Here is a 16,584-nt window from a genome sequence, read left to right on the forward strand (position 1 = left end):
AGTTTAGCAGTCTCATTCTGAGCACAATGATCTTCAGCTATAACACAACCCGTGATGTCGGAGTTTAGAAAGCTCACGGACTGTTTCCCCGGCGAGGCAGCAGATCAAACCGAAGATTTAGTGGCGATTTAACTGTATTGAATTAAGCTTTAACTGAATTTTTATATGCATAATATAATTTTAAAGCTTTTGCCTCACATAAATCTAAATGACATATATTGTAAGTGCACACATCATACTACAGGGAGGAGTGGGGCCTTTGACAGAATAAAAGACACAATGTACTTTTAGCATTTAAAAATGATTTAAATCTATTTGTGGTTTGACCTTGAGGTGATAGTGTCTTTGTAAAACCAGAGCAGACATAAATGGTTGGACATAACTGGATCCAGTTTATCTTTAAGTGAAGTAGACTCTGGTGTGAAGCCAAGATCCACACACTGCCAATAGTCTGGACATCCCACTCCCGTCAGGAGCTGCTCTCATGAACGCTGGCCTCTTTCTTTTATTGCTAGATGTCTACGAGGGTACTTTATCTGTCGGTCCAGTTTGATTTAGACTCGTTCTGATCACACTGGAACCCCCTGTTCCTGTACGTACCAACACTTCCATCGGATTTCCCGCACACCTCGGTGGAGAAAAGCAGCAGGAAAACAATCTTGGTGGCCTTTTTTTATCTTCTTAAACAGAAAGCAGCAGGTGTGAAACCTCCAACCCGGTAATTATTTCTAACTCTGAGGCAATTATTACTCTTAACGATACTGTGGACGTGCTGTACCAGACATGTTTTCGCAGTTTCCCTGGCAGCGCGCCTGTTCCCCGGTTTCCAAGCCAGGACTGTGGACTGTTTGCCTGCTGCTTACTCCCCAACGCTTCCAACATTTTACTGGATTATAACCGAGGAAAGTAACCTGTTTACGGTTAACGCTGTCATTAACGGAGGTAATTTGGTTCTCTTATTCTACGTCACATTTGAAGAAAGGCAAATGCGTTAAGAGCGCGCTGAGAAACATTTTTCAGTCGATATACGCATTTTGGCACAGCACCGTACCGAGAAGCGCACAGTGATGCCGCATCGGATCCGCGTCCTGCTGCTGCTGCACCTGGCTGTGTTGTTGCTGGGCCGGCCGACCGGAGCGGGCCGGGTACGAAAAAAGGCCACCAGGTCCCGGTCTTGCCTGGACCTGCCGGAGGAGATCCTGGAGCAGATGTTCGGTCGGCTCTCGGTGGGAGTGATGAGCGCTTTCCACCACGCACTGGAGCTGGAGCCGCAGGATAAACTCAACCTGACGTGCCCGACCACCGCACGGTCCCAGACCGACAGCAAGACCCGCCTCCCGGTCAACCTGCTCAGCATCTCCCCCTGGGCCTACAGGTGAGAGCAGGTGCATCTTAAAATGTTTGTTGTGATCTATTCTATAAATTACGTTGCATTAATTTATTTGCAAAAAAATACTTGCATTCAAACAGGAAACACCAGCACGTGTTTATATTATTGGAAAGGGAAAACAAGTTAAATATTGCAATGTGTAATGTCCAAACTTTCAACAAAACTTTAATGATGATATTTTGTCACAACTTGTTCAGCTGTGGATACACAAGTACACAGTTATTGTAGCGTTTAGTGTGTATTTAAACTTTCACTGGCAGAATTACTGTAACACCAAATGTATAATATAACCATAACTACAAACAACTGTGCCTGGAAATCAGAAATGTTGCATTGTAAATTAAGTGCAGTAAGTTTTGCTGAATGTTTTAATACATGTCTTAATGGGTTGCTCTTTAAAAACAAGTATAGCTGGGGATATTTTAGATTTCCTTGTAAATAAATTATTTAACAAACCGCAAAACAAATCTCAATTTAGGTCACTAAAGAACTATGTTCATTTAATTAAATTCAATTTTATTTATAGTATCAAATCATAAGAGTTATCTCAGGACACTTTACAGATAGAGTAAGTCTAGACCACACTCTATAATTTACAAAGACCCAACAATTCCAGTAATTCCCCCCAAAGAGCAAGCATTTAGTGCGACAGTGGCGAGGAAGAACTCCCTTTTTAGGAAGAAACCTGGGACCAACCCAGGCTCTGGGTAGGCGGTGTCTGACGGTGCCGGTTGGGGGTGTGATGAACAATGGCAATAATAGTCACAATAAAGATAATGGAACAGTGACTAGAACTAGTAGTCGTAGTAGTTCATGTCATAGCAGGGCGTCACAGGATTTACAGAACATTAAAAGAAACCTCACAGTCTACAAAAAGTTTACACCACAGCCAGCACAAAACTTTAACAATAATGTTAAACTCACTTCTTATATCAATGTGATGTGACAGAAAGTGCATTTTTGGCCAGGCACTAACTCATTTTAGCATATAGCACCCCTTTGATAACCCCCCCCCCCCCAAATAAAGAAATACGTTAAATTAAACATTTAAGTGTTATTCTGTATATTCTAAATTCAGAGCAAACGGTATTTAGTTTTTACCTTTTTTTTTTTATGTCCCATTAGTTTCATTCTACTGTATGACCTACAGTATATCTCTTCTATATATAGCTATCTCTCTTCTGGCTTCAAGTGCTTCCCATTAAACACGCTTCAGATTTGAAATAACCGATTGAATTTGGGCTGTAGCAGCAAAAACTGACAATTCATGTCAGTCACCTAATTAATGTCTTAATTTCAGAAGAAAACAGCACTGTGTGACAACTGAAGGTGGCTGAGTTTAACAAAAAATAAAAGGAGATGAAAATCTAACGATACAATGATGTTTTACAGGAAGTTGGCAGGAATACTTGTGTGTTTGACCTGTGAATATGGCACACTTAAGAGCGTTGAAGACAGCAATCCGCTTAAATAATATAAACTCTGATTTTGCAGAGGAAAACTCATCTGTTTAATTCAATTTTTCAGAATTTCGTACAACCCGGCAAGGTACCCCCGCTACGTCCCTGAGGCTTACTGCCTGTGTAAGGGCTGCCTGATCGGACCTCACGGTGAGGAGAATGACCAGTACCGCAGCACTCCGGTCTACGCTCCCTCTGTCATCCTGAAGAGAGCGGGCTCCTGTCTCGGCGGCCGCCACTCGTACATCGAGGTCTACGTCTCCATCGCTGTGGGATGCACCTGTGTGCCGCTGCTGGAGAAGGAGAGGGACGGCCAGACCAGCAACCAGAGCTTGGAGAGAGCAGAGGCCAAAGCCAAACAGCTCCTCTCTGCGGGGAAGAATGTATGAAAGAAGCTGGACTGGTACTCTAGATACGTTTTTTGATGCACATTTTTTGATCTTCATCCTTCCCCATTGATCAATTGAAGGGAATATACCTGTAAAGTAGAAGCCCCCGTTAGTGTCCCTAGTCAAGCACACATTATATATTTGCATGATGAAGGGTTTAGTACAGAGGTACTGATTAACATCTCTGTTCATCTTTGGGAAACGTTTTTCATCTGGAAGCAAATAAGGACGTAGTTTGTTGTCTAGTTTGCTCTCAAATAAGACTTATTTGGCCTGCTTACATTCTTGGCTTGGTTATGACATCCTTTGGACCCAAACTTGGTGATGTCTTGACTACAGTTATTTAAGGATACAACATTCAAAGTGATTGTATTGGCTGGACTGAAGAGAATACACCTAAAGATCCAGAGAAGACTAGATGAAACTCTGAAGTTCACTATGACATTTGAAAGGTTGGTTCAGCTCAATGTACAGAAAACATATTTGACTTACTTCTTGTATCTAGTAATGCAGATGGTTAGATTTTTTTATGCTCAGGTTTTGAGAAATGTATCTGAGATTTATGCACCACAAAAACTTTCCTTCATCGTATCGGGGTGGAGGCAGAAATCTCAGAGATGGATATCTCAAAACCTGGACAAATAAAACCACAACTATCAGCATGGATAGAGAAATAAATGAGAATGTGTTTATTTGTAATGTGGGTGGACCAACAAAGTTAACGCTAACAAATATTGACCAATGGAATAAAATGCCTCATTATTAATCAATGACCTGATCAATGCTGCCACCTACTGATGTTGAAATACAACTGCAAGTTCATTCATTCTGACCCACTTTAATAATAACTCGTCATCAAAACAACAAATATTCCAGATGATTTGCATAAATATTTAATGTTTTTTTGATCAATTACCGACAAACTATTAACCAAAATGAATGTCAATCAATTTTCCATGGGTTAACAAGCCTATGTGTACGGGGAGTAGTGGCCTAAGGGTTAGGAACGGAAGGTTGTTGCCAGGATAAATCTAGGTGGGGAAAGTTAAAACAACAGTGCGTGTCCCTCTCTCATTACCACCACTGAGGTGCCGTTGAGCAAGGCCTTTAACCCTGCTCAGTGGCCAGCAGATCAGACTGTGGCAGCTTCCGGGTGTGAATGAGATCAGGGCGTTCCTGCCAAAGAGAGCATTGCTCTCCGTGTAATCCCCAACTGAATAAATAAAGTGGGGGGGGGGGGGGGGAAGCTGTTTTTGACTCATCAGAATTTGTTTCACAAGCCCAATTATTATATATAATAGTTATAAAATTGTTAACCAAAACAAACTCTGAAAATGTCCACCTTCACTGCATTGTTAACGCATCCCTTCATCGTCACCAGCAGAGGACCACAGGACTAATAGCACTGTGCTGGAGAACATCGGCGTGATGTCCTCTCTCTATCAGGCTCTTTCTGCTCTCAACAGTCAAAGTGTTCATCAGACCTCTGGAGGTTCAGGACAGCAGGCGAGACGGATAGTTGACAAAACAGCGGAACTCATTGTTCAAGCTTCTGTTGTGTTTTGGCAGGAAGCTGCACATTTTTACATCCAGAAGGTCTTTGGCGAGTTTCTCCATGATGGCTCCTGTAGAACAAACGGGACACAAACATCTGATACAAAAAAAGCTGCTGAAAACACAGCAAGTACGTTGTTGCTGCTCACTTTTTTCCCCACTAAAATGTAGGTGTAACGAGTAGTGGTGGAATGGTACTAAGAACATTTACTCAAGTACAATTTCAAGGTACTTTTATGCTACTTTTTACTTCTGCTACATTTTCAAATGTATTTGGCAGGTTTAGTTAATTTACAGATTTAGATTAATACAAAATATAAATCAACTAATACATTGATATATTACAAGATAAGCTACTCAGCAGTAAATAAAGTAATTAAAATTCTCTGTGACTTGATAATGTAACAATAATAATACATGAGATACAAACTGGCCAACATTAGAGCTCCTCTTCTCACCTGTACACAGCAGCACTTTGCCTTTGCTCAGGTACTTGATGGTTTCGGCCACTTTGCTCAGACACTCCTCGGACAGGTACGGCGGGTCGGCCAAGACGACGTCGAAGCTCTGAGGAGCCACGTTGGCCACAAGAGACAGCGGCTCTTTGTAGTCGTAGAAGATGAAGTCGTCGCCGTAGATGGCGAAGCGGCGGTCGTACTCCAACACGACGGCAGACACCCGGTCCGAGCCTTCAACCACACCCTGCTTCAACTTCTGGTACACACTGGGCGCGCTCACACACGCTATCCTGCAGGTAGAAAGAAACATTTAAAAACTCAGTCAGAAACATGTCGAAGATCAAGCTCAAATTACTGGTTGTGTTTTGCTGGGATTCAGTTCTCAGCTGCCATTTTGTTGAATTATCAGAATCCATTCATCACAGAACAGAGATAAACCAGTTTCTACACCCACAGTATCAGAAGGTAGATCAGAATGCAATGCAGCTACAAGACAGGCTGGGGCTTAAATAAGAAATGTAAACACAACAAACATTACTCTGAATCTTTCATTCATATTATTCTCGAAACAACAACCCGAGGTGTGGCTACATATGTGGGAAACTGCTAAATAAAGTCTTTAAAAAGCCTCTTGGGTCAGCTACATTTTGCTGATTACTTAAGAAAGGTTTTGAATGCAGGACTTTTACTTGTAGTGGGGTATTTTCAATGTGGTATTAGTACTTTTACTGCAGTAAAGGATCTAAATACTTTTCCACCACTGCTTACACCCTCTGTTCGTTTCTGATTTTCAAACTTGTTATTGTCTCCTGACCTTACTTTTTGTGAATACTGGGCAGAGAACACAGCTGTAAAAATGTGTGTGTGTGTGTGTGTGTGTTTTTACCTGCCTCCCTCTCCAGCTTCACGTACGACCTCCTCAGCTAACTGAGCTGCTGTCTCGTCACTGTACCAGAACTGACTCATCCGCTGGTGGAAACAGAAATATCAGTGACACTCTGAACATGTATGACCGTATCAACATTCAATCTTTTAATCTGACTGCAGTGCTGCATGCTTCTACACACACACCACACTCGTTTAGTTTACCAACGTTAAGCTCAAATAAAAGTGAGAACGTAAAAAAAGTAACATTAATATTTGAACTGGAAATAATGGATTATTGATCTGATGCCAATACTGACATTTGAAAGTTTACAAAATGATTTAGCGGATTTATAAAAACATTTTCTTTAGAGCTGCATTGTATGATTGACATTCATTACCTGTTAATCTGTTCATTCATTTTTCTATTAATCTATTAATTAGTCTATATATATATATATTTTTTTTTTTTACTTAGTCCCATCAAAAGTTGTCAGTTGCCAGAAGACAATAAAAACAATTCTCAAGAAGGAGGTAAGGAAAGGATTTCAGATGTGCAGTTGGGGTGGAGGAAGAGGAGCCATTACTGAGACAGCCAAAATACACAGAGCAGTAGCCCCACCTAGTGTAAAGGGCACGCCCCGCCACTGGTTACTAATGCCTATGAAAAATAATTTGTGGATCCGCTATGTGATTCGGATCTGCTCCAAATTTTAATGGGCTCGTCCTGGGCCCTTGCTACACCCTTCCAAGTTTCGTGAAAATTGGGCCAGTAGTTTTCCCGTAATCCTGCTGACTAACAGACAAACCGAGCCGAAAACATAACCTCCTTGACATTGGTAATAAACACAGAACAGATGCAGAGTTCTGTCTCCTGTCACTAAAACAACTCACCCAGTCTTCCTCCACTGCTCCCACAGCGAACTGGTCTGATGGTGTAGTGCTGGGTTCGCTGGTCTCATTGTAAAACTCCTGCAGGGCGGCCAGAGTGTGAGCCGACAGCGTCGGGACGTCGTCGTCGCTGCTGTCACTCATGTCTGACGGAGGAAGATGAGGAGAGGAACAGCTGTTCTTTAAGAATGAAGGACCAGAAAACCTGGAACCAAAATAACTTTTTTTATTTTTTTAAATTATTGATTACATTTTAACTGGTTAATTTAAGCTGGTGGATGACTTGATATATTACAATTAGGTGCGCAATATATGTAAGATTGGGCAACCGATTCCTACTTTCAAAAATTACGATTCCAGGAGAATCGTTTCTTTATTGGAATCATTTGGAATCGTTTAGAGGATTTGGTTTCAAATCCGATCATCGCTTCCCAATTTAAGATGCGCAAGTTTTGGTTTCCGAAGCGGCCAGGCGCTTGTTGTGTTGCAGCCTTGGGGCGCAGTAAGCAGCTCTAGATGGTGTTTTTTGCCCCCAACTGCTCCTTCCATGCAGCGCTGCGACCGCTGCCTCCAAGGCACCTAACCCTAACCATAACCAGTGCCTAATCCTAGAGCCGTTCGGGGAAAAAAACACTGATAAACGTAAGCAGCGCTCTACTGTAGTGTGGCTTTATCGTACACTGAAAAAGCTGTAAAACTGCAAACCACTATTTGTGAAAATAGGCATGTGACCCGTTTCAACTCCACCCCTCAAAGAATCGGAATCGATAAGAACCGGAATCGAAAGGAAGAATTGGAATCAGAATTGATAAAATCCAAAAGATGCCCAACCCTATATGAACTCAGTTATTATTTATTCACTTGCAGTAGACTCGACATGATCAAACCAGTCACATTTTTACAAAAACAGTTAGCAAACCATTGACAAAATAAGGTATTTAAGAGTTAGTTTTACATATTTGAAGATGTCTTTCTTATTTAAAGTAAACCACTGGATCACAGTTGACTGCATCGAACTTGTGATTTTGCAAACATTTACCAGATGAAAATATTATCGTTATTTATCGAGAAGTATTTTAATATTGTGTAATTGGTTTCAACGACTTAGATTATTTGTTCAAAACAATTCCAAGTTGCACATTTCATAATTTGTACTGGCAAAATAAAAGTATGAATATTCATACAAACACAAAACCTTTCCTGGTCTATTATTTCTTGCTTTCTCCGTCTCGTGTGTATTATATTAAGATATTTTCAGAATTGCCTTTTTTTTTATTTCATATTTACACCACATACTCCCTCTGCTTCTGCTTAGATGTCACGTAATCGCACATTGTAAAGGCAGGACTTTTACCTGTAACATAGTACTTCTACCCCGCAGTATTGCTACTTTTACTAAAAGTTCTTCTTCCATCACTGCTGACAAATAAAGGAGTGACAGACAGCGACGATAGTGGCCTGTTCTGTAAATAAACTGCCAAGACATACAATTAACTCCACTGATAAAGTACCCGCTTGTTACCACACTCAAAAAGGTCAAGCGTTTTAAAAATAAAGTACAAATCTAAACATACCACTTATTACTTATCAGAAACTGGTCCCGCTGTGCACTACTCCAAAGATCCTCTATAAACCGTCTCTGACTTCACTGCGGCGGTGTTGTGAACATGTGAGGAGTCGCAGAATGATGACATATTCCAGGTAGTACGGTTCTTGAGAAGGGACAATAAAGTCGACCGCGCTATTTTAGTTAACATACTGTACAGTAGCCTGCAATCTTCAGGAAATCAAATATTTGGAATTACTTTTTTATGACTTCATACATTGACTTTTTTGACTTACTGTACTATGACTTTTTAATGGCTTTTTCGACAAGCTATACTATAACTTTTTTTTTTTTACATACTATTCTATCATACTATTTTTTTTTCGATATAGGCTACTATACAATGACTTTTTATGACATACTATATTATGACTTTTTTCAACATACTATACTATGAATTTATGATTTTTTTCCCCGACATACTTTACTATGATTTATTTTCGACATACTATACCATGACGTTTTTAATCACTTTTTTCAGACATACTATACATGGACTTTTTTTTTTTTACAAACTATACTATGACTTTTTTCGACATACTTTACTATGACTTTTTTTCAACATACTTTACTATAACTTCTTTTTCGAAATACTACTATGACTTTTTAGGACATACTATACTATGATTTATTTTCGATATACTATGACTTTTTTCGACATACTATACATGGACTTTTTTTTTTTTTTTTACATACTATACTATGACTTTTTTAATCACGTTATTCAACATACGACTTTTTTCAACATACCATACTATGAATTTTTAATGGCTTTTTTCAACATACTATGCTAGGACTTCTTTAGACATATGGTATTGGTGCCACAGTGGCTTAGAGGTTAACACCGCTGACATACTATACTATGATTTCATCACTTTTTTTGAAATACTATATTTTTTTCAACATTGTATACTATGATTTTTTTCTTAGAAAAAAACTTAAAACATTCCACATTTGTTTAATACATTTTGGTATTATTCAACATTTCAATGAAATTCATACTAATTAAAACAATTCCCACTTTTCCAACTATTCTCACTACTTCACCTTCTTACGCAATTATGCAGCAATCCAGTTTAGCTTTAGCAATTTAGCTTTTCAACATTCACAATCATTTTCTGCAGGGAATGCATTTTCTAGTTACAGAGTGGTATTAGTACTTTTACTTAAGTAAAGAATCTAAATGCTTCCTCCACTGTCTTTACCACCAAATGCCTTTGTCTTGAAGAATAGCTGACCACTCACTGTATCTGGCAGATGAAATATTTGGTGATTAAAAGAATATTCAACAACTTTATATCTTACTGAAGTAGATACACATAAAGGAAACTGCAGAGCCCAGAACATTTTATACAATAAGTTTATGTACACTTTTACACTTCATTAACAAAACAGCCGTTCTACAATAACCAGGATAGTGCTCTGAATGAGGAGGTCTCCAACATAATGCTTCAACAAGTGGCTCTGCTCCTTTTTATTTGGTTTGTTATTGCTGTCCTTCAGCTAAAACAGTCTCTGCTTCAATCCAGTGTGTGTTGAAGAGTGATACGGTGGATGTGCAGCCGTAGAAAAATACTACTGAAATTAAATCTGCTAAACTTTAGAGGCCCGATCCTTCATCGAGCCTTCATGTGTCCGGAGGCAGGACCCCGGGACATAATACTACGATTCAAATAGAGAAAAAATTTCAAACCGCAAAAGATCAAAACCGAGGAAGTTGCTCCCTCTTTATCTGAATTCATACAATGTTGAACTCGCACAATTCTTCCTGCCGTCTAACTGGCATATAAAAACATTTTAGTCATGTTTTGTTTTTTTTGTCTTTGAACAAACATTTCTTGTGGTTTCTGGTTTGAAAACATTATATATATATATTTACACCTTTTAGTGAAACTGATTTTGGTTTTCTGTCAACGTCAACAAACAAACGCCCTCCTGTGCTGCATGGTTTAGCAACCCCAAAGATAGCCGGGCCTCTCGCATACTGTATGTGTGTGCAAGTGCGTTTTTTTGATTGTGTGTGTGTGTGTGTGTGTGTGTGTGTGTGTGTGTGTGTGCATCCGCTGTATTCTTGGCGAATGGCAGGCACAGTTTGTTGTCAGTTGAAACGGGCACACACAGCACATTCACCAAAATAAAAGGCACTCTGGGAAGGATTGGGGCAGCATGTGTGTATGTGTGTGTGGTTGCTATGGCATTCTTGACACAAAATGGCCCATCTAATACTCTCTAATACTTTCAACTACAAGCCTCACACTGAAGAAAAAACGTCTTCTTTAATTTTCAAGACTTGTTTGACCCCCAATGTTGCTGCGTGTGTGTGTCTGTGTGTGTGTCTGTGTGTGTGTGTGTGTGTGTGTGTGTGTGTGTGTGTAGCCTCCAGGTACAGAAGGCGGAGGACAACAGCATCCACATCATCAGCTGCTGCTCCACCTCCTCGTCATGATGGTCAGTGCTCCGCCATGTATGTCAACATGGGGAGGGGATCCTCTGAGTCCGTCTGCTCTGCAGTTCAGTCTCCATGGTTACCACATCATCATCAAGTCTGTCAATCATGCTGGACTGGAGAGGCGGGGGATAAAATAAAACTAAAAAGGAATCCGAGGAGGTGAAAACCGGGTAAACATTCAGGCATGAGATGGATCCCTCAGCGAGTAGAGACAGCGAGGTCCTCAGAGGCTTCCAGCGGCCTCTTCTACCCATAGTTCTTAGGGACAAAGCAAGGGGGTCTTTTGATTGGTTGCTTTAAAAAAATAAAATAAAAAAATAAAAAGATCCGAGGTGGAGGCCGTTTCCAGTGGTTATTTCATGCAAAGCAGGCCGCCCACGTTGGCCACAAACTCCTCCAGGCTCTTGAGGAAGGCGACCTTCTGCTTGCGGTCCATGGTGGGCGGCGTGCTACTGGCTGCCAGGGTGTTGAAGGCGTCGGCCAGCCGCTGGTAGATGACGGCGTCTCTCTGCGAGGAGAGGAGGGTCTCCACAAGCTCCGAGTACTCCGCCTGACGGAGGACAAACACATCATCAACTCAGAATCATGAGTTTTAATAAAAGAGCTAATATCAGTTGATACGTAACAGAAGCTGTGTCGATGACATCGTTCGTCCACTAGAAATCACTGACACGTTTATTTTCCAACTGTAAAATGTCCCGCTCTGTACCATATTTTTTTATTCATTCATAATAAAATGTAAAAGATCCTTAAACATATTCTCCCATCATTTCCTGTCATCTCTCGACAGTTGACTTCATAATAAAAGCCATAGAAGGCCCAATAAATAATTGTTTACATCATGTGTTGATGTAAAAACAAATATCAGCTGGTGTATTTTTTTTTTTTTTTTAATCAGGTAGAAATATTGACATGGGTCTCAAAAATCAAGAATTGGCTGGGCAAATTATATATTTACAATACTGGTAATAAGGATAAAAACTAAATACAAATCAAGACATCATATTTCTTGGTCAGGAAAGAGGCCAGGACTACAATGAAGACAGCTTTAGTGGTTGTTTCTGTGTTTTGTTAGCATTATTTGTTAATAAGTTGTTGTTGTTGTTATAATAATAATATCTTTTTTTGGTCTGTTTACATTACATAACAACACAGAACTTTATTTTGTGCTACTCTAGCTTTAATCCCGTTCTATTCTGTGGTACTGAGGGCTGAGTTATCTGCTATGACACAGATCGGCCACAAGAGGGCTTTTAGTGTCATTTCCATTCTGCCTCCTGTTGCTGATGAGAGCAGCACAGTCCTCATTTAATAGAATTGATGTATACTTATATACTTAATTATGTTAAATATAATAACCTTAAACATAATTGCATGACAATTGTCCACAGTGTGCTCGTTTTGACTTATTAATGATAAAATAATTCTGGATGAAAACAAGTCGTGTTTTAATCTCAAAGTTGCTTCAATTTTATCAAACCAGGACTGAGTTTTTAAATATTTAGTCATATTGAAACCTGGACCACGAATAGGAGGATGCCTTTTCTTGTGAAGACATTTGACATGCTATATTTTAACAGTTTAGGTTGCCATAAAAGCAAAGTTACTGCTGGGTCAGCAAGTAGGAGCAAAAGGACATTTAAACATAAGCAAGAAACTTTGTCTATTTGTCTAAACGGACAACTAATGATGGTGGGTTTCAAGTGCAATAATTCTGTATTTGACCAGAGGACAACTTTATAAATGATGATGTTATTCACTCACCTGATGAAGGCACACAAGTGTGTAGAGTGCTTCTCCTGCTGCCACCGTCATCTCTGTGTTGTGTTTTTGCAGGATTAGCATGTCAAACACCAACTGGAGGCACAGAGGGCAGAGTACCCGGTGTGAAAAGGAAAGTTATTATAAAGCAAAATAGTACATCTAAAATAGTGTTGCAAGAGCATGAATTCTACAGTTCAACAGCACGTAGCGTCGACATACAACTCATACTGTTTCCATTCTAGCTTAAAAAAACAACAACGCTCTTAAATAAATCGTTCAACATTTTGGCAAGTGCACTTATTTGTTTTCTTGCCAAGAGTTAGATAAAATACCACTCTCAAATATGAAGCTACAGCTGGTTAGCTAAACTTAGCAAAAATACTTGAAAACGGGGAAACAGCTAGCCTAGCTCTGTCCAAAAACTGACATGTTGTACTTTTGAGGGGGATTATGTGTTGGACTATTTCTCGGCCGTGAGCAGTGATTTCTTGGAAAGAGAATAAGCATGTATGCCAAACTATTAAACTATTCCTTTACTACAAGAGCATTTAAAAAGGAGTTTTAAATATTTAAACTTACCTGCTCAAATGTGACTTAAAAATGCATCTAAAATTGTGTTTTGTATGTATTTTATCATTATATTTACATGTTTTATTGCGGCGAAAATGATTGTGTGCTATACCTTGAGGAAGTGACGGGTGGCGATAAAGAGCGGCGTGTCCTTCTCCTGGTTTTTAGCGCACTGCTCAGCCAGAGGAGACAAAGCCTCCAAACACAGCTGGTTGATCTCTGAACTCATCCTGAACACAGACGTTAAGGAGCAGAAACTACATAGTAATTAGCTTGTTTCTGCCAGGAGGCTCATACACAGCTGCACCGAGCAAACTGGCAGCTCCAGATGGAAGCAAGAAGAACACTGATGACCAGAAATCCAGTAAATTATCATCAGATGGTAATTCTCTGCTCTGCTGCAGCCACATTTTCAGATTTGGGCTATTATAAATATATATCTAAATCCAAGCACATGCAACTTTGCAGCATAAAATTACTTTTTTGAAGCAAACATCTTTATTAAATATACTTTTCTACTTTTAAACCCGTCCAAAAATAATGTGATAGATGTCCAATAAACCATGGTGACTTTGAAAAATGGCTGGGACTGGGTATGATTTTAAAGTGGCCATTTTCAGGTTCATAATTGTATTTTGAGGTTGTACCAGAATAGGTTTCCATGGTTTAATTTTCAAAAAAGACCATATTTTTGTTGTACTGCACATTGCTGCAGCTCCTCTTTTCACCCTGTGTTCAGCTCTCTGTTTTAGCTACAGAGTGAGGCATCACACTTCTATCCCATCTTTGTTGGGAGGCGCTCATGCGCAGTAGCTATCCGTTTCTACAACTTCAGTAGTACAAGGCAGGATTAGCCGGGAGACTTCTTCTAAACGAGGGAACACTTCCAACTTTGCGTGGAATACCTGCAGAATAGGGACATGTAAGTAGTTCTTTTGTAGATTATGGTGAACTAGTGTGTGTTGTAGCAGTGTTTTGCCATTCAGAACGAGCTAGCATGCTACGGTTAGCCACCTCGTTTCGGCTAGTGACGTAGAAAGCCGTGCTGATTTTGCACAGCTCACCCGGAGACTGAAGGCAGGACACATTCAGAAATCCGTATCTCACTCAAAACAGCATGGATGTTTTTTTTTCCAAGTTTGTATGCAGAGACACAAAAGAACACCCCAAATCTCAGAAAAAGTGTTTTTTTCATAATATGGGCACTTTAAATGTTATTATCCTAGTGCTGATTCAATACCTGTGTTTCAATACCTTACTGTGGGGCTTTTTTTTCATATTATGCTTTTCCCCTTTCCGTTATCGTGTTATATATCTTTTTGTGCACGTTATAGGTTTACAGAGTGAAAAAGCCCAAGGTCCACCCCAAAGGGACTTACCATCTCCAACAGAAAACACTGTTCACAAACTGCTCCAAACAGCTCTGTTGTAGTCCAGACTTTACTTCCGTGACGAACGTGCGTCACTTTGTAACACACGTTATAATGCTCACCTAGCTGCTAGCTTTGCACTCCCTCATACACTGCTTCTGACTGGCTAGTAGTCCTTACCTAGGTACTGCACATGTGCGACAAGTACAACAAAAATATGTTTTTTTGAAAATTAAACCATGGAAACCTATTCTGGTACAACCTCTAAATACAATTATGAACCTGAAAATGAGCATAATATGAGCACTTTAACATGTTTTCCATTTAACAAAAGAAGTCAAAGTTCTCACATATTAAATGTTTTCAAAACAAGCAGCAGTAGGAGAACACAATAAAAAAGAAAATAGTAGTACAAATCTTGATGACAACTTTACTAGTATTCAAGAGTCTGTTTGGTCAGTGGGAGGATACGAGGTCATTCCCAGCTCCAGGGAGAACATGAGGCTTTTGAAGAGGTCTTCAGGCAGCTGTGGGATCTTTTCTGGAAAGATCTCACAGATGAAGGTGATGAGCTTGTAGTACTGGTTACACAGGGAGGGGAACTGGGAAAACAACGTGAACAAGATCAGCAGGAGCTCTCACAACATGTCATCGTAACAGGTGTAGCCTGGATCGTAGATTAAACATCCATGATTACCTTGAGCAGGTCCTGAGACATGAGAGGGAGAACAATGTTGACACCATAAAGAACCACATCTGCTGCCGATACTGTCCGACTGGACGCCGGTGTTCCCTGGTCTTGGTTGCGAAACACATCGTCTAGAACACAGAGCAGTTAAAACCTTTTTTAATGAGGCAATATGAACAAGGAGAAGGAGAAGTCTTCTGCTCTAATTGGTTGTGGATTTCTCCTCTTAGTTTACATTGAAAGACAGAAACATGCAGCCGACTCACCGGTGTCGCTGAAGTCGATAAACTCTTTGGAGAGCAGGTTAGTGAGCAGCTCCATGATGAGCAGCAGATCCTGGTATTGGTCCTCCTCTGCTGTAGCGTCGTTTCGCTTCCTGCTCTGGTTGTTTTTGGAGTAGACCTGCAGCAGCGTCAGACAAACCTCGTACAGCTTCATGGACTTGGTCTGGGGGAGAAGGGAGAAGGGACAGTTAAGGTTTCAGACAGCTACACGGACCTGGAGCCACAAAATTAGAAAGTTCTGAGATTTCTGTGAACAAAATGAAAATGGCTTTCTTTTTAAATAGTCTGTTTCCCACCACAGTTGGACTGAAATTCATCATTTTATTTCTTGACTAATACTTGAAAGATCTTGTATATTCCTGTAATGTGACATATTTTTTTTTTTTTTATTCTGATTGACTGATAAAAAGTCTATCATCTCTATGTTATCCTTGTAGTCTGATACACACACCTTTCTAATGATACCCCAAAAGGCCATGACCAGTTTGCCCCACAAAAATCTTTTAAATGAGTCTAGTCTATCTTTTTTTCCCCTCCCCCAACAATGAGGAATCAACTGAGGAAAATTGTCCCTTTATCTTCAGTAAAACTTGAGGCCAGACTATTATTATTATTACTATCTTATGAAGAAAAGATCAGCATGTGGGCCCCTGGTTGGCTCACCTGGTAGAGCGGGCGCCCATATATAGAGGTTTACTCCTCGATGCAGCGGCCGCAGGTTCAAATCCGACCTGCGGCCCTTTGCTGCAGGTCATTCCCCTTCTCTCTCCCCTTTCAAGTCTAAGCTGTCCTATCCAAATAAAGGCCTAAAAATGCCCAAAAAATAATCTTAAAAAAAAAAGAAAAA

General features: G+C 40.1%; 3 protein-coding genes across 4 annotated transcripts in view; 1 reads left to right on the top strand and 2 right to left on the bottom strand.

The window, feature by feature from the left end:
• The first annotated feature begins 69 nt into the window (after positions 1-69).
• On the top strand, positions 70-4,065 carry il17d (interleukin 17d). Its single transcript, XM_078262500.1, has 2 exons — positions 70-1,375; positions 2,918-4,065. Exons 1-2 carry the CDS (start codon positions 1,068-1,070, stop codon positions 3,237-3,239), a joined length of 630 nt encoding a protein of 209 aa, XP_078118626.1. The 5' UTR covers positions 70-1,067; the 3' UTR covers positions 3,240-4,065.
• A 51-nt stretch (positions 4,066-4,116) lies between these two features.
• eef1akmt1 (EEF1A lysine methyltransferase 1) lies at positions 4,117-8,904 on the bottom strand. Of its 2 annotated transcripts, XM_078262499.1 has the most exons (6): positions 8,581-8,904; positions 8,361-8,480; positions 7,010-7,152; positions 6,138-6,220; positions 5,252-5,541; positions 4,117-4,864 (listed from the first exon to the last, which is right to left on the bottom strand). In XM_078262499.1, the coding sequence occupies exons 3-6, from the start codon at positions 7,148-7,150 to the stop codon at positions 4,734-4,736; spliced, it is 645 nt and encodes a 214-aa protein (XP_078118625.1). In that variant the 5' UTR covers positions 7,151-7,152; positions 8,361-8,480; positions 8,581-8,904; the 3' UTR covers positions 4,117-4,733. The 2 variants fall into 2 exon arrangements, with proteins under 2 accessions (XP_078118625.1, XP_078118624.1); XM_078262498.1 differs by lacking the exon at positions 8,361-8,480 and having other exon boundaries at positions 8,581-8,712.
• Positions 8,905-9,554: 650 nt separating this feature from the next.
• The window catches only part of xpo4 (exportin 4), a 63,435-nt gene continuing 56,405 nt past the window's right edge, over positions 9,555-16,584 (bottom strand). The window contains exons 19-24 of the mRNA XM_078262491.1: positions 15,720-15,900; positions 15,463-15,584; positions 15,237-15,367; positions 13,508-13,625; positions 12,826-12,918; positions 9,555-11,611 (exon numbers count right to left, since the gene is read on the bottom strand). Of these exons, the coding sequence (XP_078118617.1) occupies positions 11,414-11,611; positions 12,826-12,918; positions 13,508-13,625; positions 15,237-15,367; positions 15,463-15,584; positions 15,720-15,900 (843 nt within the window). The 3' untranslated portion in view covers positions 9,555-11,413. The remainder of the gene's footprint in view (positions 11,612-12,825; positions 12,919-13,507; positions 13,626-15,236; positions 15,368-15,462; positions 15,585-15,719; positions 15,901-16,584) is intronic.

Source organism: Sander vitreus, chromosome 11 (assembly GCF_031162955.1).
Source record: "Sander vitreus isolate 19-12246 chromosome 11, sanVit1, whole genome shotgun sequence".
NCBI classification, from domain to species: domain Eukaryota; kingdom Metazoa; phylum Chordata; class Actinopteri; order Perciformes; family Percidae; genus Sander; species Sander vitreus.

What these genes read in the sequence shown, in the direction of transcription:
- il17d (XM_078262500.1), top strand. Translation starts at nt 1,068, where the DNA reads ATGCCGCATCGGATCCGCGTCCTGCTGCTGCTGCACCTGGCTGTGTTG. An exon ending in ATCTCCCCCTGGGCCTACAG is followed by an intron (nt 1,376 to 2,917) that starts GTGAGAGCAGGT and finishes TCAATTTTTCAG; the next exon opens with AATTTCGTACAACCCGGCAA.
- eef1akmt1 (XM_078262499.1), bottom strand. Translation starts at nt 7,150, where the DNA reads ATGAGTGACAGCAGCGACGACGACGTCCCGACGCTGTCGGCTCACACT. An exon ending in GAAGCTGGAGAGGGAGGCAG is followed by an intron (nt 5,542 to 6,137) that starts GTAAAAACACAC and finishes TTCTACCTGCAG; the next exon opens with GATAGCGTGTGTGAGCGCGC. An exon ending in CAAAGTGCTGCTGTGTACAG is followed by an intron (nt 4,865 to 5,251) that starts GTGAGAAGAGGA and finishes TTTGTTCTACAG; the next exon opens with GAGCCATCATGGAGAAACTC.